Below are 24,960 nucleotides of genomic sequence, written 5' to 3'. Positions count from 1 at the left end.
AGACCCCTCCGCATCATAAGTCACCATGCGGAAATTGTATAATTACTTTGTATTTGGTTGAATTGTCAGTGCCATGTGTCAAATATTTTCTTGTGTAAATCTGAGCTTCTTGTAAAAATACTAATAATAATATTATTAATGAAACACCCCTATTTTTGGGGGGGGGAGGGGGGGAGAGATGTCACTCTTGCCTGTTTTCAAAACTTGAGAGCCCTGAATATATGAGTGAGTTAGCTTACTTCCATATTATGCTAGCAGCAGGCTCGGGCACGCGCGGTGCCTCGCGCTCTGCTCACATGACGTAAGGATGTTACCCAGCATTCTGCGCGGGCGATCTGACACAAACATCAAGGAAGAGGATGCCGGACGGTGAGTGAAGCTTCTTATATCCTGTCTATGGAGTGAAGTCTGTTTAAAACATGGTTTAAAACAAGTCACATACATATGTAGGCCTACTACATGTCTGTCGAGTTTTATCGCGGCGCTAAATGTTAGAGACGAAAATAAAACAATGTCGTTGCTTTCTATTTTTACAAAGCTGTAAAAACAGAAAGCAACGAGGTAAGCGAAAGTCCTCAAACTTGGTGTTGTGGGTAAAGTTGTCACCGGTAGGTGAAATGGTGAGAACGGTAATGTCAGTAAAGTTTGTGTGAAGAAGTGGAGACAAGGTAGCGTTAAAAGCCTGAAAATGCTCCAAAACCCCCCGAAGAGAAGTGTTTTAACGGCATGAGAAGCTGATATCTGTGCTGGAAACTGATATCAGTGTTGGGCAGTAACAGAGGCGAGCCTGTTGACAGGTTTACGTCAGTTATCAGCTGTTTTGGGTTTAAAGGGGCTGCTGGAGGACAACCCAGGCTTTTTAATTTGGGTAAATTCTGAGATGTGTAACGTTGCATATCGCGATAACGATATTACCTGCGATGAATAAAACATATTTAAGTGATAACTGTCTTTCTGCTGGTTTCAGTAGCCTATAATGCTGAAATACAAATTGCTTGTTGAATTAAGAACTGCAAATTATTTCCAACTTAAGCAAAAAGCACCATTAAAAACAGTGATGGTTACATTTTAAAGTGCAGTTTTCCAATGATACTCTTTCAGCTAACTTAAAAAATATTTAGTGTCTTTATTGATGTAAGTAAGTAAGTAAAATTTATTTATAGAGCGCATTTCACAGATATAAATCACAAAGCGCTTTACAAGGTACATACACATATAAGTGGGAAGAAAATACAGCATGACATGAGGAGAAAAAGGCAACTCCCAGACTATGCCCCAGACTATGTGTCAGTCTTTCACAATGTGTTTATGCTCAATTTGGTATTGTGATAGTCTCGCATTGCCAGACCGACCTCCACAGCGCTGCAAAGGAGGGTCTGGCAGAAGAGGGTCGGGCAGAGGAGGGTCTGGCAAGTCCATACAGCATCCTGGAAAAACGTGCTCTGGTTTATTGGCATTTCTTTAAACCAATCACAATCGTCTTGGGCGGCACAATAACGGTGCCTCTGTAAAATAGCCTACAGTATATTGGGCTGAGATATTGCTGTTGTCAGAAACCTCAACTGCTATGTGTCAGAACTGTGATGAAGCCTAACGTGTTTATGTGTCCGGATTTCAGTTTTTACTCCAGTGATCCAGGTTATGTACGCTAACAGCTGCCGGTAACACATTAGAGATTTCCCAAATCTCTTAACATTTAAAGCCATTCTGCATGAACAACATGTAGCTTGCTAACCTGTGGATGTAGTCAAATTCAGTATAAAATGATAAAATAATCTTTTACAAATATATAAATTAAACTTTATAAAATATTTAAAAGATGCTGGTTAGGCCTCAGCGATGGGGGAGTATAACAATCATCCCAGTCTATTTTGCTCTGTATATTTTTCATGCAGTCTCCCCTCCAGGCTTTGATCAGGTTTAGGTAGAACTTGTAGCTGTTTGCTTGTTGATTTGCTGGTATGCAAGTACATGCAAATCAAAAAAGTGTACATGATGTGTTATTCGTTTTCAGTCTTTGTCAGTTATCTAGATTTAGAAAGAGAGCGGACTCTTGATGTACAAGTTTTCAATATTTGCAATCAATCTGACAACAGATATGCATGTTTGAAGACACGTCTCATGTACAACATCCTGTCATTTCATCTCGTCTATGTCTGTGTTATTATTGACATAAAAGAGGAATACGGAGTTCATGCTTCATCTTGACGTTTGTTTTTTGCTGTGATTAAAATCCTCTCAAGTGCTTGATGCCATCACAGTCAGCCACTATGAACTGACCTAGTTTCAAAATACTATCCTCGGGTTGTAGCAGAACTTCAACCCTTGACCGAGTAGATAACAAGAATCACTAAAGCAATACGTTTTGCTGCAGGAGATAAGGTCATTAACGTGTGTGTTTACCCTTTTGGGTGATGGTCCCTTTTCTTCAAGATGAACTGTGCACATCACATGTCTGCTGTGACAAGAGCTACTGAGGCAGATATGAAGGAGGTTAAGGAATAATTCTCTCGTCTCTCTTTTTCTCTCAGCCTCAGATATGGAATACAAGGTTGTATTTGCAGCCTTGAAGAAAGTATGTGAAGACAACCTTGCTGTTTTGGGAGGTCCCTCTGATTTGCCATACGGCGCTGTTGCCAAGCGCCTGGTCACGTGTATGAGGCAGATTCAGGAGCACTGCCGAGCCCTGGAGCCTGTGGTCGCCAGCTTCGCCGCCGTCTTCCACCATTATGACTTTGATGCACAAACGCCTGGAAATGGCTACCGCACCCTGGTCAAGGTATGACTGATCCCACTGACTGGATGTGTTGGTCCACTCACTGCCGACATTTGAGCTGTGATTGCATTCTACGCGAGTTATTATCCCAAAACAAGTGTAGTTACTGTTTGAGTTTAGCTCGTAGCAGCAGTGTTTTCAAAGGTGTTACATGTAACCTTTTAGACCATTATTATAAAATTAGGGCTGCAACTAACAATTATTGTAAAATGTTGATTAATCTATTAATTATTTGGTCTCTAAAATATCAGAAAATAATAAACATACATTCCTGTTAAAGGTTTCCCGAAACCATAGTTGAATTGCTTGTTTTGACTAACATCCCAAAACTATTTAGTTTACTAAAACTAGAAGAACAAGAAAACGGCACATTTTTCCACATGAGAAGCTGCATTTAGTGAATTTTTGAATGTTTGCTTAAAAATGACTAACAATTAATCAGTACATTTTTTGTTGATTTGATTTATAAACTAACAATTTCAGCTCTATATAACATTCCATTTTTTGTGAGAACTGTGTATAAATTACAGTACACTAAAGACAGTGTGGTTGAGATGATTGGTAGCGTAGGTTTCGTCACACTCATAGCAAAAAAAGACCTAATTTAGGAATTCTGTTGCCTCTTGTCACAAGATGTTGATATATGCTTCTTGTGCTCGCTGATTTCATTGCATTAAAGTCTAAATAGTTAAACTTGAGTGACTATTCTTTTTTTCTTTTCTTATACTGTAATACAGAAAATAGTTTTAAAGCATTTTATTTCATAGTTTGTCAGTTTTGTAAAGGCATGCCCTAGTGTACAGTAAAGTTGATTACAGATGTGTTTCATGTTAAAGGAAAAGAGTAATTTAAAGTTGTTTTTTTTTTTTTTTTTACTGAACCTTTTACATTCAGTCAGACCTCAAAAATCCTTCAAATCAAAGTATTTTACTTTTTCAGATCTGTTAGATTTTATCCGCATTTCCAAGTGTTGCAAGTCCAAGCATTCATTACATTCATATTGTCATTCGATCCCACAAATATCATCCAGGTACACAAAATGTTCACTAGTGCAACAAATCCACAGCTGAAAATAGTCCCCAACAAATGCAAAATTTACTTCTGTTTCAGTAGTGTTTGCTAAAAACTAGAAAACTAGATACAAGTGTAATATAAATGTAACTGTCTCACTGGCTTTGTTGTGTTGAATAAGACTGGTGTTAAAACCAACAATGTGTTAGTTTGTCTCTTCCCTAGTCTGTTTGGGTCACTCAGTGTGGCTCTTTGTTTTTAATCATTTTTGGACAACAATGGACATCTATGGCACAGAGAAAGCTACACTGTATAACATTTTGACTACACAGACTGTACTTGGTATGCATTGTTGGTTTTGGTCTTTTCGTGGGATTTGTTCATAATAACAAAAATATAGACCTTCCCATCAAGAGTGACATTATTTTTCTTTCTTTCAGGTCTTGCTGTCTTGCCTTTTACACATCATTCACAAGGGTCGTTACATTGCCTCTAATTACAACGGTGCCTTCTTCAGGGCAGATCACAATGTCTCTGAGATGGAGGCATACTGCGTTGCTCTGCGCCAATTGCGTGCCCTGCTCCACCTCGCCCAGCGGCTGATCAATGACAACAACCACGGCGAGCTGTACTGCCTGCAGGACAAGGACCTAAGCAACAGTTTTGTGCAGGAGTACAGCTCCATGCACAAAGCCTGCTTCTATGGCCGCTGTCTGGGCTTTCAGGTCAGCCTGCAAAAATGGACTTCCTTCACACCAGTTGCTTTTATTTTTGTTCAATTTTAGCACGTTAAAGTTGGTTATCTCTCCTAAATGTGATTTAAATAGTTCCAATGACTCGGCTACAAGCCTGTTGATTGTTCTGATCGCTCATTGAGCACCTCTTGTCAGGTCAGAATATGTAGTCAAACATCAGATCCCAAATAACGAGCTTAATATTCTAATTTTGCCAAAGTATTTTAAGAATAGTCAGTTTTGGCTTCATTATAAAAATTCAGCTCTAATTATTAACTGTCCATTGTTTGTTTTGATAGTTCTCACCCACTCTACGTCCATTCCTCCAGACTGTTGTCATAAGCATGGTAACATATGGAGAGACGTATGGTAAACAGCAGTCTGGTTTTGGTAAGTCTTTTTTTTTTTTTCATTATGTCGTTTGATTGATGGAAGTTCCTGTTGTGGCTTTTAATTAAATTTTTTTGATGTTTTCATCCCGCCTCTTCCAGGTTTGGCAGCCCTTTCCCTCCTCACATCAGGGAAGTACGTCATCGATCCAGAGTTGCGGGGTGCTGAGTTTGAACGCATTACCCAGAACCTGGACATGAAGTTCTGGAAGTCCTTTTGGAACCTCACAGAGTCCGGCCTTTTAACAGTACGCAGCTTTTTGCCAACTTGGCGACTTTCTCTGTAGATTTAGCGGCTTTTCAGACCCGACTAGCGAAAAATTTAACGACTTTAGACAATCAGGAGAAAAGCGAGATATATTAGATTTGAATTGATTTTCATGCATGCTGCTCAGAGTAATCGCAGTCCACGGCTCTTCTGCCAACAGCACAGTGATTTTTCTCACTCTCCTATGGCGCTGTGCGCTGTGTCTGCCGAGACAACCAATAGATGGACACCATAGACTGATGGACACAACATCTAAGCTTTATGCAAGTTTGAAGTTTATTTCAGACTGGCTTTCAGCAACAAATGGAGCCAACCAACAACAATGTATACAAATCATATCAGCAGATGCAAATGATCCGCAATGACATCACTGATATGCAAATGAGCTTATGTTGTCATCTAGTCACTTTTAGCGACTTTCGGAGCTAGTGCTAGCTACTTTCATTGGAAAAGAGTTGGCAACACTGGTAGGCAGGGTCAAATATTCCTCTACTGACTCTCAAATTTGCTGAAGTCCTCCTTGATGTTTTAACTGCTCAATCCCCTGCATGTCTTTCTCTGTCCAGGGCTTCAGCAGAATATCCTCTAGCCCAGTGCAGGTGAACTTCACCCTGACTGTGCCTCCTGTCACTCTACGCCTCCCACTGGCCTCAGACCCTAGACTAACAGCCACAGTGTCACCTCCAATAGCCCACTGGGGCCCCGGGCCAGTCAACATGCGTCTGATCTCCTATGAGATTCGAGAGGGACAGGTGAGGCTCCGCAGGTTTAATACAGGCATGTGGTGAGGAACGTGTACAGGAAAAAACACAGAAGACTTTAGGGGACTTTGAAAATTAGTAGAACCTGAATCTGTACTAGACATAGTTTTAGATGGAGCATATAATGACAAATACTCCTATGAAAACAAAAATAAATATTAAATGGCTATATTCCATGATTTGTGATTGAAGGTTGATGCAGCATTTGAACATTAATTAATTAATTAATTAAGAAAGGGAATGTTGCAAAGTTTAGACCAATGAGATACAAGTAAGGGAGGGGGAAAAGGGGTAGAAAACTGAAATATTGCTATTTTTGGGAATTTAATAAAATGTAATTCTCAAATGCCATGTTTTGTTGCTTTTGTGTGTTTTTATTATTAATTGCCTTGTAACTTATCCTCTAATTTTATAGGACAGTGAAGAGCTGCTAGCTTATTCTCGAACCGATCCTCCCCCCATCTCCGCATCCCATTTTCCCTGGATACAGAAGCAGCCTCGCTCCCCGTGGCTGCTCATCCACTTCCATGGAGGGGGCTTTGTGGCCCAGACCTCCAGATCCCATGAGGTACAGCACACAATGCTGGTGTTAAATGTAGCTTTATCTGTAGTAGATGTTTGCAAAAGTTACGTATGGTTAATATTACCACCTACACTCTCAATCCCCCTATAACCCTCTTAATATTAAGCACCAGAACTTCCATTCCTACAAAGTGTTTCAAATATTGTTTATTAAGTACAACAAAAATAACCGTGTTTGCAATATATATTACACATATTTATTCTGCTTTCATTCATCTCATGAATCAGAATTATCTTCGGACTTGGTCGAAGGAGCTGAGCGTACCTATCCTCTCCGTTGACTACTCTCTGTCACCCGAAGCGCCCTTTCCAAGAGCTCTGGAGGAATGTTTCTACGCCTACTGCTGGGCTCTGAACAACTGTCATCTGCTGGGTATGTCTATGAAGTCACACTCGGACAACACAAACAGTAAACCAATAGGGAGAATAAATTTATTTTATTTTAACAGATTAATTGGCGAATGTGGTAATATTTGGGGAAACAAAAGTAATTGTCACTAACTGTATATTTATCAGTGTGGGAATTGATTTTTCACTGATTTCTGTTTTTTGTTTTATGTCATCTACCTTTAGTGAGCTAAAGGAAGTTACTGGGATTTTATTTAAAAGATAAAAAGCTGTAAAGATACCCAGAAGTAAACGGTTTCAACAGGAGAAAAAAGCAGATGGAATATATGAGCAGTTACTTACAGTTATTACATGTATACATATACAACTGCCCAGATATGAGAGGAAAATCTGTTTTAAATAGATGCCAATTAGTATCTATAAACAGAAACAGAATGTGTGAATTCAATATGCAAATATATGTGCCAATGTATTCACACAAGCAGCTCTACAGATGGCTATATTTGTACAGAAAGCAATACAGAATTTGTATACCTTAACAGATGCTCCCTTTGCACTTTGCTGATATAGATAGCCCATGTACATAGTGTACCAATTTCAAATATGGTGTTACTGATTGTCCCCCAGGAGGAGGGACACATTATGTACTGAATATGGCATGGGAATTGTTATCTGTTCATTATCAGAACACGAAAAGTGTCATACACTACCGGTCAAAAGTTTGGGGTCACTTAGAAATGTCCATTCCACTCCATTAGACAGAATACCAGCTGAGATCAGTTGCATTGTTTTTTTTAACCAGGGCAGCAGTTTTCAGATTACATAATGTGCTTAGATAATTGCAAAAGGGTTCTCCAATGTTTTCTCAGTTAGCCTTTTAAAATGATATCAGATTAGTAAACAGAATGGGCCTTTGGAACATTGGATGAATGGTTGCCGATAATGGGCACACTCACAAGTAAAGGAATTGGGTAAAGATCTATGGTACAGTATAGAACTGATGACAGGATTAAAGGTGTAATGGTGTTGTGGCTACAACTAATGATTGTTTTTATTTGTTGATGTTTTCAGTTGTCTACAAAATCTTAAATTTTCTTATTTTGACCAGCCTACTATCCTAAATTCAAAGTAGAGCTGGGCAATATATCAATATTATATCGATATCGTGATATGAGACTAGATATCGTCTTAGATTTTGGATATCGTAATATGGCATAAGTGTTGTCTTTTCCTGGTTTCAAAGGCTGCATTACAGTAAAGTGATGTCATTTTCTGAACTTCCCAGACTGTTCTAGCTGTTCTATTATTTGCCTTTACCCACTTAGTCATCATATCCACATTACTGATGATTATTTATCAAAAATCGCACTGTGTAAAGGTTTTGTGAAAGCACCAATAGTCAACAATACAATACCGTTGCGGTATCGATATTGTGGTATAGGGATGGGCGATATAGACGATATGCAATATAAACGATACAAAATTGGCCTACGCGAAGTTTAGAGCCACGAGCTGCAACCGGCTGCAACGCGTCATCGTCATCTTGAGTAAACATGACTAAAAGCGAAACAAGGAGCTGGTGAAAAAGACCGGTGCAACATCCATTATTTGGACTTGGTTTGGATTTAAGCCGCTACAACGGAGCGGTGGTTGAGCCATAGCCTACCACGGAGCCTTTCACCAGCCTGACCATTCACTATATAACGGACGACTGGAATCTTGGCAGCCGGTGTTTGCAGACGTTGTACTTCCCCGCTGAACATACAGCCGCGAGTGCGTGTGTGTGCGCAGTGAGTGGGACCAAAAAACAAATGTACCGGGACGTTTACGGCCCCTGCCGTACGGGTTGAGCAGAGGCTGCACCGTTTGACCAGCAGGCAGCGGCGCCAGGCCGCCGGACGGTGTCGCTAACACCTTGCAATGTATAACTATTATCAGACCGGCCCACACTCTTACTTAAACTTACTAAGTGTAGTGCCTTTTAGAATGGTTTGCACTAAAGAGAAGACACCCAATACTTTAAGCTTTTTCTTTGTCAAAGTCTCTGCAACTAGTGTACTTGAATTTTATTTATCTGCAAAATTATGTTGTATAATTACAGTTTTGAACAATAAATGTTCTCAAAACTACATACTATGTTTCTTTCTCTTTAAAGCGCCCATATTATGCTCATTTTCAGGTTCATAACTGTATTTTAAGGTTGTACCAAAATAGGTTTACATGGTTTAATTTTCAAAAAACGCCATATTGTTGTTGTACTGCACAGCTCTCTCTAACTGCTGTAAATCCTCTTTTCACCTGGTTTCTGTTTTAGCTACAGAGTGAGACCTCTTTTCATCTTCTTCTTCTGTACTATCTTTGATTGCACTCATGCTCAGTAGTTCAGATGTAGAGCATGTCAGCTAGCTAACTCTAGAGACAGTAAAAGAAAGCCTGTTTCTCCAACTTTGGTCAGTTACAAGGCAGGATTAGCTGGGAGACTTCTAAATGAGGGCGCACATGTAAGTAGTTCTTTTGTAGATTATGGTGAACTTGTGTGTGTTGTAGCAGTGCTTTGCTATTGAGAACGACGTAGCATGCTAGCGTTAGCATTAGCGTTAGCATGCTAATGCTAACGGTTAGCATGCTAACGAGCTAACGGTTGTGGTTAGCCAGCTCATTTCGGACTGTGACATCACAGTCCGAGCCGATTTTGAACAGCTCACTAGGAGACTGAAGGCAGGACACATTCAGAAACCGCATCTCACTCAAAACCGCATGGATGGATTTTTTTCAAAGTTTGTATGCGTGTGGAAGCACCAGAGACACAAAAGAACACCCCAAATCCCAGAAAAAGTGATTTTTTTCATAATATGGGCACTTTAAAAAAAAAAAGAAAATACATTTAGCAGTTTGGTTTTCCTTAGGGTCTATGTAACCTGGTCTGAAATGGTTCTATTATAATTTATATATCGTTATCGCAAGAGGCTGCAATGTATATCGCAATATGGATTTTAGGCCATATCGCCCATCCCTATCGTGGTATTTGGTCAAAAATATTGTGAGATTTCATTTTCTCCATATCGCCCAGTCCTAATTCAAAGTCATTCAATGACTTTGAATAAAACCCATGGAAAAGCAGCCTGTTATAAAATCCTAGTTTTTTTATTATTATAGTTGAAATTATCATCATTATTTAGATACTAACAGGTGTGTGTCTGTGTGTGTCTGTCTATGTGTCAGGCTCCACAGCGGAGCGGGTTTGTCTGGCAGGTGACAGCGCTGGAGGAAACCTCTGCATCACTGTGTCCATGAAGGCCATATCCAGCGGCATCCGAGTGCCTGACGGCATCATGGCTGCCTACCCTGCCACCTTGCTCACAACTGACGCCTCGCCCTCCCGTCTGCTCACGCTCATCGACCCGCTTTTGCCTTTAGGAGTTCTCGCGAAGTGTATCAATGCATATGCAGGTATGTGGGTTTAGACATGAGACAGTGTCATGTCACTCTTATGTAGTTACCTTCAAGTAAATTGTAACCAAATGTTCTTCTGTCTTATCCAGCATTACCTCATAATGTGACTCTTGCATATTGACTAGCATCATGTGGTTATGAAAGTGACTTGTTATACTGTCATTGGAATTTCAAAAAATGTTAAGGCCTGTGTTAAATATTATGTTATGATATTTAAGGACAAAATGGAAGATCTTCACCACATGGCCAAAAAGACTCTGTATCAATACAGCATAGTGTATTGCTGCCATGGGAACTGTGTATATACTGTATAGGAGGAGAAAGTTATATTCTGAATGTATTGCCTAGCTCTCTTAAAAGGCACTTATGTAGAAGTTGTTTTAATCTGCTCATGCTTTTTTATTTGGTTTTTAGCCACCAGTATTTCGCTATCTTTACCAAATGACCCTTTGCCAATGTGACTAACAACAAAAAATCTAACTGTTACAGTACATCTAAAAATCTGTTTGACTCATCTACCGAGAGATCAAAAAAAATTCAGACAGAAGCCATGATTGCATCCCTAAGAGCCACGTTCATGTTGCTTTCTTCTTTCTCTCAGATGTCTGATTTTTTCCTGTTTCTGATTTATTTGATTCCTCGCTTACGTCGCGTCATCTCCCTCCCAGGTACAGAATCTCAGACGGCGCAGCCTGCAGTAGAAAGCGGCAGTCTGAGCTCTCTGGGTAGAGACACTGCTGTCCTGCTTGGTGATCTTACCCAGGGAGCCTCCAACTGGATCCAGTCCTTTCTGGATCCCATGCGGACTACAGGAGGAGCACGCTCCCTGTCATCAACGCCGAGGGGGTCTCCGAGCAACGAAACTCGCATGACATCCACTCGCACCTCCGCTACAAACTGTGGAAGTCGCACTGATTACCCAGAGGACTTTGAGCCCCTGCGCTCCGAGTGCCTGGCTTTTATTCGCCCAACTTCCTGTCCCATTATCAGGAACCCGTTTGTGTCGCCCGTGCTGGCTCCCAACAACCTGCTGAGAGGCCTGCCACCTGTACACATAGTGGTAAGAGATGGAAGAGAAACTCAGGGAAGCTGACTGTGGAAGAGTTTATTATTTCCTAGGAAAACCTCATCTTAACCCTGAGGACAATTTATTTAAACACTGAATTTATTTTTCAATGGTGTGTAACTTCAGCTGAGGCAGAGCTACAAGTTCTTGATGAAATTATAGGGGCAATAAGATTTTTGGCTTGATAATCAGACTCCGTTGCCCTTTCCTTTACTTAAAAGTGCAGTAGGTAAGACTTATAAAACTAACTTTCTGTCATATTTGCTGTAACTGACCCTATGTTCCAGTAGAACTACATGAAGCAGATAATTAAAAAAATAATCCGGCTCCTCTGGCACCACCTACAGCCTGTAGTGTGATTTGCAAACATCCACCGTTCCCTGTTCAGATGCACCAATCAGGGCCAGGGGGAGTGTCTAACTGCGTCTCAGTCACTGCTCATGCACACACATTCATTCTCCCTTTTGGGGGGAGGGGCTTAGGAGACTGTTTGGGCTTTAGCAGAAAGGGGGGAGGAACTGAGAAGTTGTGGATGTTCAAATTCTTTGGCTAAGTCCTGGATCTTCACATTCCTACCTACATCACCTTTAATTCATTGATTTTGAATAGCTACAAATCTGAGATGTGGGTGTCACTTCTAAGATCTGGAATCAGGCTTTAAAATGTGTACAAAATGACAACAACATATCTGTGTTGGGTTCATGCATAATCAATAATTATGACTTAATGACTGATTTTTGCCAAGTATTCTCACCCTTCAAGACTTCTGAATCTCTCCAGCCCCATGGCCTTTAGAAAACACTTTTCAAATACTTGCTTTTTCCATGTCTTTAACACACGCACAGCTAAAGGTGTACTTTTATTGGATTACTTTGCCAAACAAGTTTCCTGTCTATTTAAGATTTTCCACACTGATAGGATTTAACAACTGTTTACTGTTTATGAGCTTTAGGGCTGCAACTAACAATTATTTTTATTTTTTATATTTGTTTATTTTCTCAATTAATCGATTAGTTGGTCTATAAAATGTTGAAAAATGTCAATCATTGTTTTCCAAAGCCCCAGATGACTTCCTTAAATGTCTTGTTTTGTCCACAACTCAAAGATATTTAGTTTACTGTCACAGAAGAGTTAAGAAACTAGAAAATATTCCGGTTTAAGAAGCTGGAATCCGATTTTTTTTTATTATTATTTAATTTAATTTTGTTCATTAAAAAAAAATGACTCAAACCGATTAATTATCAAAATAGTTTGCGATTAATTTAATAGTTGACAACTAATCAATTAATCATAGTCATTCATGCCCACACACCCTAAGTCAGCTTCATTTTCTTATTAGTTGAAGATGGACCGATAATTCTGCCAGGCCGATATTGGCGTATCAATGTATCGGTAGAATTTAGCAATACAGAACTATGTTAGAGTTTTTTTTTTCCAGTCCTTGTTTCCTGATTCCTTCATGTGTCCTCACAGGCCTCTGCTCTGGATGCCTTGCTGGACGACTCTGTGATGTTTGCCAAGAAGTTGCGAGACATGGGCCAGCCTGTGAGTCTGACGGTGGTGGAGGACCTGCCTCATGGATTCCTCAGCCTTTTACAGCTCGCCAAGGAGACGGAGGTCGCTGCAGGAATCTGTGTGGAGACGATGAGGAAGATTTTCCAGCAGGAAAACCCACCGTCCGCTCTTCGCAAGAGGCCGAAGCTGGAAGAGACTTATCAGAGTAACAATCCATCAGGCTGATTTATCTGTCATTCGTGGGACTTTGTTGTTCTCGGATGAAAAGAAATCTGACATGAGGTGGTGAGAGAGATGCAATAAGGGGGGTGAGAGAGATGCAATAAATGTAATCATGTCAGGGAGAATTGTGAGGATGCAACAAACTCTGTAAAAGTAGAGGAAGCTTAGGGACACTGCACTTTAAACCTAGACCGCACAACATTTTCTGTAGGCAATGATGATCAAAAGAAGCACTACAAACTTTTACTTTCTACCAGCTTTAATATGATCCTAAATGATGACTAAGTATTTTTCTACCAACATTTACATTTTCAAGATCCAGATCACACGCACATTGAGAATATAGACTAATAGAAACTTCACTGTAACCAGCCTTTGCAGTAATTTCTTAACTGATATAGTATGTCAGTAATGGAAGCTGTTGTGCCTTGAATTTAAGTGCTGCTAATGTGTATGAAGATTAGCTTTGCCTATGTCACTGCACAGACTGACCAGAATTAAGATTTACTTGCACAGGAAACACATTCCAGATGCAATGTGTCATCATCATTATTATTATTATTATTATATTTGAATTAAAAATGTATAGTCAGGTTATGCCAGTTTGTCATGTGTTTACAACATATTGATAAGGAGGCATTCACCTTGTGTTTACCAGCAGTATGTGGATGTGGGTTATGAAAGTAACTTGTACTGTAAATTAATTCTTATTTGATAATAATAAATATTGAACACTGTTATATTTAAAGTCTGGCTTCAATTTCAAAACTGCAAAGATTGCTTGTGCTTATTTGAGGCCTGCTGGACATATGAACTAGGACTCATCTGAGCAGTTAATCTGAGTGTTACCTCCTCTGTCTGCACAGCCTGTTCTGTGGGCAGCCACTTGATAAACCTCTCGGAAATGTAATTAAATAAGCCATTTTATAAATTGAGGTTATTTTTAGCATGTATTATGTAATAACGTGTTCAATTGGGTTTCACTTTAAGACAATAGCTATTATTACTATACACTAACCAAATCGCAACACATTTCAAACCCAAACATAACACATAATGTATCATTGACCAGTGGCTCCCAAACTTTTTCATGTCAAGGACTGCTAAACTGTCACAAATTAGACCATGGACCCCCCATCTGATAGGATTTTTGCTCTTAGATGTTTTATTATAGAAAGTGTACAAAATCAATGACCAAAATGGTCATACTTTCTGCTATTGTGTTACTTAAGGATGGAATTATAGTGAAAATTAATTATTTTTGTTGGAGAGCCCCTGGGGGTCCCCTGACAACACTTTGAAACCACTGCCATAGATGGTATAATATACAGCAGCTAAGGTATGCTATAACCACGTTTGGCAGCAGGTGGCAGTAGCGTTATAGACTGCCACATAATAAACAGGAGAGAGACGTCGAGGAAGAGAAGACGAAGAAGAAGGCGACCATGTTGATTTAAAGCAAAGAGAAACACAATAGAGGCGATTTATTTCAAGTAAAAATCAGTTATTAAAGCGAATTGTAAAGGAAGCAGTTCATCAATCGCACACTGAGTATACCTTGTAAAATATCAAAGAAACTAAGGTAAGTTTGCGTGACACTGAACCGTCTAATTTCCGTAAAAAACATCCGAGTTGTTGTGACTGGCTAGCAAATAGCTAACATTAGCGAGTGCTAAATTAGCCCTACGGCTAACGAGCTTGCTAATTATGCCAGTTAACGATAATATTACAAAGAACGCAACTGTAACGACATGTAATGCCAAAGTTGCTAAACTTTACACACACACATATTGTCACGTTTCTTAGTTAAAAGCCTATAAAAAGTCCGAAAGTGTTGACACGGCGTATCGGTTGGATAGCTTAGAGCTAACACTGGCTTAGCCCAGCGGTGCTACTGTTGATTCAGCTGAGACGCAGCATTAAGGTAGCTAACGTTAAGTTATTGATTTATAAAGGAAGACCCAACACAGCCACACATACATATTTGGTACTTTAACGTTAATACATGTTAAGTGTTTTGCAGAAAAGGTTTGGAAATAACGACCTTTATTTAAATCGAAACACGAATTGTTGAGCTAATATTAACGTTAGCCGAAAGGAAATTAACAGTTAGCATGGCCAGAGCATCAGCAGCTTTGACCGACTTGCAGTTTTTGATAATCGATATATACTGTAATTATTAAATGTATTTCTGTCAGACCTAGAGTCTTCTCTATAACTTTAGGTCAGTCTTATTTTAAATCCTAGCAGTTTGGTCTTTACTAATCGGCCTCAGACGATTTCCACCTGGCAAGTTCACCTGTGCAATCTTAACCCAAACCATTTAGCGAATTAGCTGCTAAAGCCTTTCACTGTTCTGAGGTCTAGCGAGGTTTGTTATTTAAAATGCAACCAACTATATTTAATGTTCCTCAATGTCAATACTTGTTTAGTCTGTAAAATGTCAGCAATGACAAGAACCCATCACCAGTTACCAGAAACAAAAAGTGATTTATTGAAATGAAATCGCGTTTGTCACTGGTTCCCAACCTTGTGGTCAAAATTCCCAAAAGGGGTCGCAAGATAAAAATTTGTGTGACTATTAGCAATATAATAGCTGCATAGTTTGCTTTTCGTTTTATCTTTATCGACCTATAATAATAATAATAATAATAATAATAATAATTAGTAGTAGTAAACAAGCTGAGAAAGGAGGGCCTCTCAATAGTTTACAACTTAGATATATTCAAGTGTAATGGTAAGTCACATTTCAAATTTCTTTTTAAGGGTCACATGCTGAAAAGGTTGGGAACCACTGGCTTATGTATAGAGCTAAAATTATGAAGTGATTAACATATAATTAATTGATAACTTATCATAATGGAGTAATCATGCTAGTCTGTCTTGAGAAAAAAATCCCCCAGTTCAAGCTTCTCGGTTGTGAGGATTTGCTGTTTTTCTTTGTTTGTGATAATAAACCGAATTGGGTTAGCTGTCACTGTTGGACAGGGCTTTAGGAAATTAATTTGACAAATTGCTGACATTTTTATAGACATGATGGGTAAGAAATGGTAAACGGCAGATTAATTGATAATGAAAATGGTTAGTTTGAGCCCTACTTGTAGTCTGATTTACCCAACTCAAAGATCTTAGAATTAGATTCATGATATAAATCTGAGAAAACCATATCAATCTTATTATTTGATTTGATGTGTTCCAGATTGGAGTCAGTTTTCTGTTGGTTGCCTACTCACGGTTTGTTCTAAAACCTTTTTTGGTTGGACTTTTTTGTAGGTTACAAGTTTGAGTTGTTGGCTGACATTGAGGAGGCAGCGGGTTGATCACAGCCACACTCGCACACCGACCTGAAGACCTGTGGTGTCAGGAGAGAGCGGGTCGAACACCTGGAGGAGAAAGAGAAAAAGAAACACACACTGAGACTCAAAAGGGGTGAAAAGCTTTTGGGCTTTGGACTAGAAAACCCCTTGTATTTGTGAATTCAATTTTTTCACACAGTGGAGTGACATATATCCACACAGTGGAAATAAACGGAGAGCATTACAGACTAAGATTTTGGGGAAACACTTGTACAGAGTTGGACATCCGTTTTTTCAAGGACCGGGATATTGAGCAACTCTATGGACTCAAAGTGGAAAGAGGAAATATTGTTCAATTTACAAACAGAAGTTCAAGCATTGAACTAAGATTATATTGAAGAGGCTGTTCCCCAAGTTCAGATTGCCTTAGTTGTTCTATTTCAGGACTTGAACCGCTTTGATACTTGTTCACATATAATTTTTCTATATTGTGGGCAAGTATATTCTTGCATATGAATGCAAATTTCTCTTCATTTTGAAGAGCTCTTGTGTAAAAACGTGTTTTTTTTTTGTTTTTTTTTGGGGGTTCTTGTACGTCAGTCACTCTGTTGTTGAAGGGGACCGAACTGCACGTACATGTGTATATGTAAATACTATGAATTGACTTCTGTTGTAAAAGCTTTGGACTTAAAAAGAATAGAAAATATTGTTTGTTAATGCTTTATTAAACTTTTTTACTTTTGAAGAGAATTTTTAAAAAGAGAAACCTAAGAGGCAAAAATCTAATACTTTTGAAGAAGAAGAAAAACAAAAGCAAGGAAAACAGGAAAAATGGCAACGGCCAGAACAGAAAACATTGGCCCAGTTGTCATGGGACTGAACAAGCAGAATGGGCAGCTCAGAGGACAGACTAAACCAGCGTCAGTCCAGCCAGCCCCCACAACTCAAGGAAAGACTTTGGGTGCACCCCAGATAGCAGGTGGTGCCGCTCAGGACGGAGGAGGCATCAAGTTTGGAGATGACTGGAAAAAGAGCCTAAAGCTCCCTCCCAAAGACACCAGGGTCAAAACTTCAGTGAGTCAAACTTTGTTTTATCTTACTTTATCTTAAAACGAGGATTTCTACTGTATTCCTAACCATTCTGTATCTACTGTAGGATGTGACATCCACCAAGGGGAATGAATTTGAAGATTACTGTCTCAAGAGAGAGCTCCTGATGGGCATCTTTGAGATGGGTTGGGAGAAACCTTCCCCTATCCAGGTATGTTTTTTGTCAAATTGTATTTGCTAACCAGATGAACCTAATGTCGTCATCATGCCTTTAGTATCTTTACTTTAACTACAGTCTTTTTCTTTGTATATTTAAATGGAACAGGATATCCCATGGCTATAGTTTTAAGGAGTTTGGCTTGCAGATTAAATATTTTTGGAACTTTTTTTGGAGAGAGAGAGACTAAAGATAATATTTTTCTTTCCTTGCAGGAGGAGAGCATTCCCATCGCCCTGTCTGGACGGGATATTCTGGCTCGGGCTAAGAATGGAACAGGGAAAAGTGGAGCCTATCTAATTCCACTGCTGGAGAGAATAGACCTGAAAAAGGACCACATACAGGGTGAGACGCTGCCTGTATTTTTATACAGTAATCCTCATCCTCCATCCTTTACCATCAACCTCACTTTGGTTCCTTTGGTCATTATGCTTATTCTCCTTCTCTCATACATCCTCTCTTGTCTCCTCATCCCTTTACTACCTTATCTACACCCTCAGTGTCCCTCCTAATATGGTCTTTTCTATAGTCTGTCAGCTGTTTTGTCATGTTAGTTTTACACTTTACATTTGCTTCTGTAACATGTACATTTGTATGCCCTAGCACTTGTCATGGTGCCCACCCGTGAGCTGGCACTGCAGGTAAGCCAGATCTCCATCCAGATCAGCAAACACCTGGGGGGAGTCAAAGTCATGGCCACCACCGGGGGCACCAACCTGCGAGATGACATCATGCGTCTGGATGAGACTGGTAAGAAGCCACCGTGTTTCTCACCGACCCACTTCAAATGAGTAAATCCAATCTGCATGCTGGCTTACGGAGGTCTGATTCTTTTTTGACAGTGTACAATTTGCACTTTAACAAGGTTAATGGTACAAATACTAGATTATTATTATTATTATTATTATTATTATTATTATTATTATTATATAATCATATTTCAACGTTTCACCTAATCTCTCCCGATGTTTTCCACATCAGTGCATGTGGTCATCGCCACGCCTGGTAGGATCCTGGACTTGATAAAAAAGGGAGTGGCAAAAGTGGATAGAGTCCAGATGATGGTGATGGATGAGGTAAACATGAATAAAAATCAACAAAACTACTTAAATCTATAAATAATAATCAGTGGTATATGTTGTCAAGGCATCTCATTTCATGTTCATCAAAATCAATTTCTGTTCATGACCCGAGCATTGCCTGCTACATGTTAAATTGTCTGTTTCCTCTCAGGCGGATAAGCTGCTGTCTCAGGATTTTGTGGTGCTCATCGAGGATATCATCAGCTTCCTGGCCAAGAACAGGCAGATCCTGCTCTACTCTGCAACCTTCCCAATCAGCGTGCAGAAGTTCATGGTGAGTAGTCGGCTAATTGCTGCACCACTCAGCCAGCCCGATGGCTCTGCGCCACTTGGCACCACTTGGCTCACACTGCAGACCAAGCTGTTCTCACACTGTGCCCAGATCTGTGTTTGTGTTTGTCTGTTGTATACTTTTCCAGGGCTGCTTTCGTCTAAAGCAGTTCAGCCAACAGTCGCAGGATTTGATTGTTTAGATTCCGTAAAAGTCTTCTACAATGTCCTTTTGGAATGCACTCATGCAAACTACATAATATGTAAATACTTCTGATTTCAGTTAAGTCAGGCTAATAAACCCCTACAGTGCAAAATAAACAACAAACTGACCAAACAAACACATTTTATTACTTAAGGGAAGTCCTTCATGCTTGTACATTTTTAATAATTCTGCTGTCATCTTGCTGTCTGAGTTTTTAAATGCACACTCTAATCTATTTATTCTCCCATGTGTCCTTGCTGTAGGCCAAGCACCTTCAGAAACCCTATGAGATAAACCTGATGGAGGAGCTGACTCTGAAGGGCATTACTCAATACTACGCCTACGTCACAGAGAGGCAAAAAGTCCACTGCCTCAACACACTGTTCTCCAGGGTGACTAACTCTATATTTACCATCCATGCTTTTTAACCTGCCAGACTCGCAGTCACAAAGGCACTTCTTCTCATATTGCAGTGGTGCAAACACAAATGAGTGGCAGTACTGTAGTGCATTTTTAGTTGTTGAAAGTCTAGTCTACTTATTTATGGTTGCATCCCAGGGGGTGGGATTTAACATCTCTAACAACCTGTTCTAATTCCTCTCATTAAATTGGTCAATTTAGCATCAAACCACAGGTCACAATGTTGATACAGTGATCCATAACATTCTTTTTGTCTCCCTCTGTGTCACAGCTTCAGATCAACCAGTCGATTATCTTCTGTAACTCCACTCAGAGGGTGGAGCTCTTGGCCAAGAAGATCACTCAGCTGGGCTACTCTTGCTTCTACATCCATGCTAAAATGATGCAGGTAAGGACAAGAAACAATGGAGCGAAATGTTGCCACTATGCCCTTTTTTCTATTTTCGGATGGCCACTGTTTTGCTGCGAGATTATTTCAAATATGATTTGAGCGAAAATATTTATCGCCAAAGGGTTCTCATTTGTTTTCAGGAATACAGAAACCGAGTGTTCCATGACTTCAGAAATGGACTGTGCAGAAACCTGGTCTGCACTGGTGAGTTTTTGTTGTATACTTGCACATTTCAAAACCCAGAATGTAAAGTTACCCAGTGGCTGTCAGAGATTAAATCTAATGTTCTATTGTCCCCCCAATAGATCTCTTCACCAGGGGTATTGACATCCAGGCTGTTAATGTAGTCATCAACTTCGACTTCCCCAAAAATGCTGAGACTTACCTCCATCGTATTGGAAGATCAGGTATGTTGTTCACCCCTCAATAATGTGAACTTCTTCATTATATTAAAGCTTCACTGTCTCATTTGTGGAAACTGGTTTTAATATATTTAAACAAGAAATGCAAAGAAAAATCATGCTTAACATAAGCATGAAAGTAAAAATGCACAAAGAATCTGTAGCTTCTTTTAATAATTTAAAAAATAAAAGTTGTTAAAATCGATGCATAAAGCAACGTGTGTACTAGTTCTTCCTGTGCGATGATGACATAAATACAGCTCCAACTGCTCTGTTTGCTCTTCACAACGGTAACCTCTGGGCGCAGGATCTGAATTGGCTTTCATTCTACGATAAATTAGGACAGACCCTTACAGTGAAGAAGTCTTGGTTAGATAAAATAAATATGATTGTTGGAGAAAGTGAATTTTTATATTGAACATATTATCTTGCTCTTCTCTCATTCAGGGAGGTTTGGTCACCTTGGCTTGGCCATCAACCTGATCACATCGGAGGACCGCTTCAACCTGAAGGCCATCGAAGACCAGCTGGTGACCGACATCAAGCCCATTCCCAGCAGCATCGACAAGAGCCTCTACGTGGCCGAGTTCCACGCGTCTGGCGCCGACTGTGATGTGGAGGAGATTGAGGAGAAACCAGGACGCAAACAGGACAGCACCTAAACCAGGTGAGATGCTTTGAGATCATTTTTAGACTTTAACTGCATTAAAGATGTAAGACCCGTCCTCCCTAACCTGAGTTTCTTCTCCCCTCCAGGACACACCGGGCTTTTGCACAGACATCAGCGCTTGCACACAGGCTTCAGGCAACTCTTCAGTTTTACATTTCTCACTTGTTTTCAGAGCCTGTCGAATGGATGTAAAGGCTGTTTTTTATTTTTAAGCATTTCCCTACCTGTTCCTCAAAGAAAGCTGCCTCATTCTTTTTTTTTATTATTTTATTATTAATTAAGAAACTATATTGTTTTGCACCAAACTCAGAATGGACCATGCATCCTGCGTATATGAGCAAAGCATATTTTTCGTAGGATTTATCTTGGTTAGACAGCACTTGCTGTTGAAACCCAGACCGCAGAGCAAATGTGTATCAAAGCTGTTTTGAACCGGTCGTTCTTGGAAAAAGTTTTCATTATCAGCAGCGAGGTTAGTCTCTTGCTAATGTAACAATGGTGCACTTACACCAGCCATCGTTTTGTCCACTTACACTGTTGTTGTCACTAAGTGCCTTACTTACTGCCATGTGCACTCATCCATTCATAGCCTGCTGTCTTCTGTCATGCAGCAGAGTACGAGCACAAATATGGTGAATTTAATAGTAACCCTAGTTTATTTAAACATCCATTATGCAAGGGAAAAAGACAACAATCGCACACCCTCTCCTGCTGAGAGATGTGTTGAAACACGGCTCAAACTCCTAAAAAACCATCCTGAATGTGAACGTTTATTTTTAATGTGAACATTGCAATAAAAAAAAAGGGCAGCTTTATTTAAATACTGCGTGACTGTTTCTCCCTTTTACTATGAATAACATATGAGCAGAGTTAATACGATAAGACGGCTAAAGACACAAGCCCCCATACTGATTCATGGATGTTAGCCTGCAACCACGCAAACAGCACGGGAGATGCTGGTGAGTTTGCCCGCAGACCGCTTTAGTTTGGAAGTTCTTTTACATTAAAATAATCCTATTGGGCTGGTGACTACCCTAAACCCATCGGCCACTGAAGCTGGTAGATGAAGAAGACGTTTCCACTCCTGCATGCTGCGACAGCGAAGGACTAATGCATCAGAGGCTGGTTCAGAACAGTTTTGATAGTAACATTTGCCATTACCAAGCTGATACACAATTAAGTATCAACAGGTCCAAGGGATACATTGTTTTTGTAGAAGTTGGTGCAAAACTATGGTTTGAATTTCCTGCTGTTTCCCCCCGCCCACCTCCGACTGCTTCAGATTCAGTTATATTGTGTGGAATTAGTTACAGGAGCAAATCCAATGTAAAACGCTTGTTTGGTTTTTTTACCCCCAAACGTGACAAAATGGAAGTTGGTGAATGTATTAGTTGCCAATGTGAATATTCTCTAGCCCAGTGGTTGATTGCCAAGCTCTTACATCTGTATTGCTGCTGTTGCATTAGAAACTCCTCTTCAGGCTTTGCTTTTATGAAATGATGTACTGGATGTGAAATGGTGTCGCCGACTACAAGGTGATGAACTTGCTCGGTCTGTAGAGGAGCACATTGACCTTCAGTTGAACCACAACTAAAATTTAGAAAGGTTTTCTTTCTGCTGCAGCAAAGATCTTTTTTTATTTTATTTTTTTTTTCTCCCTTTTCCTCCCCCAGCACAGCTGTGTTTTATAATAACAACAATGGGAGGGGTGGGATCTGTGTTTTGAAAGCAAAATTGTAGCATCTCTGAACAGGCAGCTGTGACTTCTTTGTTTTTGTCCTCCCGTTTTACAGAGCATCACTTACGATAGAAAAAAAGACCTAAAAAAGAAAGTATTTTTGCTTTTAAGATTTATTTTTGATGTTGCTTAAAGCAGTTTGAAGAGGGGAGGGATGGGACTGTGAGGCTTTAGCACTGGGTAACGTGAAGGTTGTTTGTTTGTTTTTTTGTTTTTTTTTCTTTCTTTTTTTGTGGGTGGGTTTGCAGAAGCCAAGGTTGTTGTTTTTTTTTTTTTTTTTAAGGATGCTTTTTGGGCATCTTGAATCTTTCCTTCTCTGGTACTTAAAGCAAAGACAAAAGCTTTGATTTAAAGTTGTTTTCCCTCAAAAGTCCACCATACTTGTTTTCTTAGTGTTTTAAGTACCAGAGCGAGTGTTGAGTTCTACGGGAGAGTTTCGGGGAATCGTCGGAGCGCTGATCCTCCAGAACCACCGTGTGTTTGTGTGACCGCGATCAAAGTGCTTTGAGATTTTTTTTTTCAGCAACTCGATCCGTTTTCCACGAGGGCAATCTATATACGAGGTGTTATGAATCATTTTGAGGAAACAAAATTGTAAATGATTCATTGTTTACAATAGTCGTTTACAATTGCAAAAAAGAAAATACTTTGCTTCATGAGTGGAGGAGGTTGACATTTTTGTTCCTTTTCTTTTCTCTTGAAATAGATTTTCAGGATTTACATTGAAGCAAAACCAAAGTGTGTTTGGCTGTGTGTGTGGCTGTGTGTGTGGCTGTGTGTGGGACTGTGTGTGTGGGGCTGTGTGTGTGTGGCTGTGTGTGTGTGTGTGTGTGGCTGTGTGTGGGCGGGGGGCTGTGGCTGTGTGTGTGTGTGTGTGTGGGGCTGTGTGTGTGGCTGTGTGTGTGTGTGGGACTGTGTGTGTGGCTGTGTGTGGGCGGGGGCTGTGGCTGTGTGTGGGGCTGTGTGTGGGGCTGTGTGTGGGGCTGTGTGTGGGGCTGTGTGTGTGTGTGTGTGTGTGTGGCTGTGTGTGTGTGTGTGGCTGTGTGTGTGTGTGTGTGGCTGTGTGTGTGTGTGTGTGGCGTGTGTGTGTGTGTGTGGCTGTGTGTGTGGCTGTGTGTGTGGCGACTGTTTGAATAAGGGAGAGAGTGTGAGTTGTATGTTTGAAGCTGTGACAGGCTGTGTGAGTTTTTGTTAAGAATCCTTACATTTACATGCAGCTTCAACTGAACCAGAAAATTGGATAGGTTTGGAGAAACGGGAGCCAACTAGTTACTCGTGTGGATGTGAATAATTTGGAATAAGAATAAAACTGCCGTTAACAGTGAGGCTGCATGTAAGCGTAATTGATGTCCTTTTTTTCTGTGTTTTCATGTGCAGACTCGTCGTCTTGTGTTTTTGTTGGCGGTCTACGATGTCTTAACCCTTGTGTTGACTTTGGGTCAAATTGACCCGTTTTCAATTTTTGTTTCATATCAGAAAATATGGGACGTCGAAATAAGCGCTGAAAATGTGTAGAAGAAAAAAATTTAACAATTTAATACGTTGGAAAAAGCAAAAACATCTGTGGAAAAAAGGCGGGAAGACAACACAAGGGTTAAATATCAGTATGGCTGTTTACAGTTGTCAGGGATGTTTTTTTTGTTTTTTTTCCTTTACCATCTCCATCGTCCTCCAGGAGCTCAAGTTTGTGGACTTAAATCTAATTTCTTATGACAAATTTCCACTTTTCTGTTCTTTATCTATGTTTTTATGTCCCTGATCACGTCCCTGACAGTCATTCCATGATCTCTTTTGTGACCCAAATAACAGCAAAGCTTACGCATTTATAGCGGAGTCTATCAAGACTTGGTAGGGATATTTTTTTGAAAAAGCCACCTGGCTGTTGTCAAATATTAGATGTCATCCCAGACTTTTGCCTGGAATTGGTGCCCAAATCTCTAAACCCCTAAAAAGAAAAAGTAGCCTTTATTACAACTTCATTCAACTTTTTGTAGCTCCAGCCATATGTTCTATTTTTTAGGACAACCGTTTTGTACACAATCCAACGGATGACTGCAGCTATGAAAATTGAGACCGGAGTTGAAATAAAATGTAG

General features: G+C 40.0%; 2 protein-coding genes across 2 annotated transcripts; both read left to right on the top strand.

The window, feature by feature from the left end:
- Positions 1-245: 245 nt before the first annotated feature.
- Positions 246-13,873, top strand: lipea (lipase, hormone-sensitive a). The gene is made up of 11 exons (XM_039820627.1): positions 246-369; positions 2,532-2,779; positions 4,228-4,512; positions 4,821-4,911; positions 5,013-5,158; positions 5,745-5,930; positions 6,355-6,507; positions 6,750-6,894; positions 10,092-10,319; positions 10,991-11,382; positions 12,862-13,873. The coding sequence occupies exons 1-11, from the start codon at positions 360-362 to the stop codon at positions 13,126-13,128; spliced, it is 2,151 nt and encodes a 716-aa protein (XP_039676561.1). The 5' UTR covers positions 246-359; the 3' UTR covers positions 13,129-13,873.
- Positions 13,874-14,532: 659 nt separating this feature from the next.
- LOC120571585 (probable ATP-dependent RNA helicase ddx6) lies at positions 14,533-21,931 on the top strand. The gene is made up of 13 exons (XM_039820626.1): positions 14,533-14,707; positions 16,399-17,495; positions 17,578-17,682; positions 17,904-18,033; positions 18,292-18,438; positions 18,670-18,764; positions 18,922-19,044; positions 19,509-19,637; positions 19,937-20,053; positions 20,197-20,260; positions 20,362-20,463; positions 20,905-21,124; positions 21,214-21,931. Exons 2-12 carry the CDS (start codon positions 17,253-17,255, stop codon positions 21,117-21,119), a joined length of 1,470 nt encoding a protein of 489 aa, XP_039676560.1. The 5' UTR covers positions 14,533-14,707; positions 16,399-17,252; the 3' UTR covers positions 21,120-21,124; positions 21,214-21,931.
- Positions 21,932-24,960: the final 3,029 nt, after the last annotated feature.

This window comes from Perca fluviatilis, chromosome 13 (assembly GCF_010015445.1).
Source record: "Perca fluviatilis chromosome 13, GENO_Pfluv_1.0, whole genome shotgun sequence".
In the NCBI taxonomy this organism is placed as follows: domain Eukaryota; kingdom Metazoa; phylum Chordata; class Actinopteri; order Perciformes; family Percidae; genus Perca; species Perca fluviatilis.
Note: the sequence above shows the minus strand (reverse complement) of the source record. Positions and strands in the feature narration are given on the sequence as shown.

Bases quoted from the DNA above. Each gene is read 5' to 3' on its own strand.
- lipea (XM_039820627.1), top strand. The intron at 5,159-5,744 runs GTACGCAGCTTT...TTCTCTGTCCAG, and splicing joins CAGAGTCCGGCCTTTTAACA to GGCTTCAGCAGAATATCCTC. The intron at 10,320-10,990 runs GTATGTGGGTTT...TCTCCCTCCCAG, and splicing joins GTGTATCAATGCATATGCAG to GTACAGAATCTCAGACGGCG.
- LOC120571585 (XM_039820626.1), top strand. From the start codon at position 17,253: ATGGCAACGGCCAGAACAGAAAACATTGGCCCAGTTGTCATGGGACTG. The intron at 19,638-19,936 runs GTGACTAACTCT...TCTGTGTCACAG, and splicing joins TCAACACACTGTTCTCCAGG to CTTCAGATCAACCAGTCGAT. The intron at 20,464-20,904 runs GTATGTTGTTCA...TCTCTCATTCAG, and splicing joins CCATCGTATTGGAAGATCAG to GGAGGTTTGGTCACCTTGGC.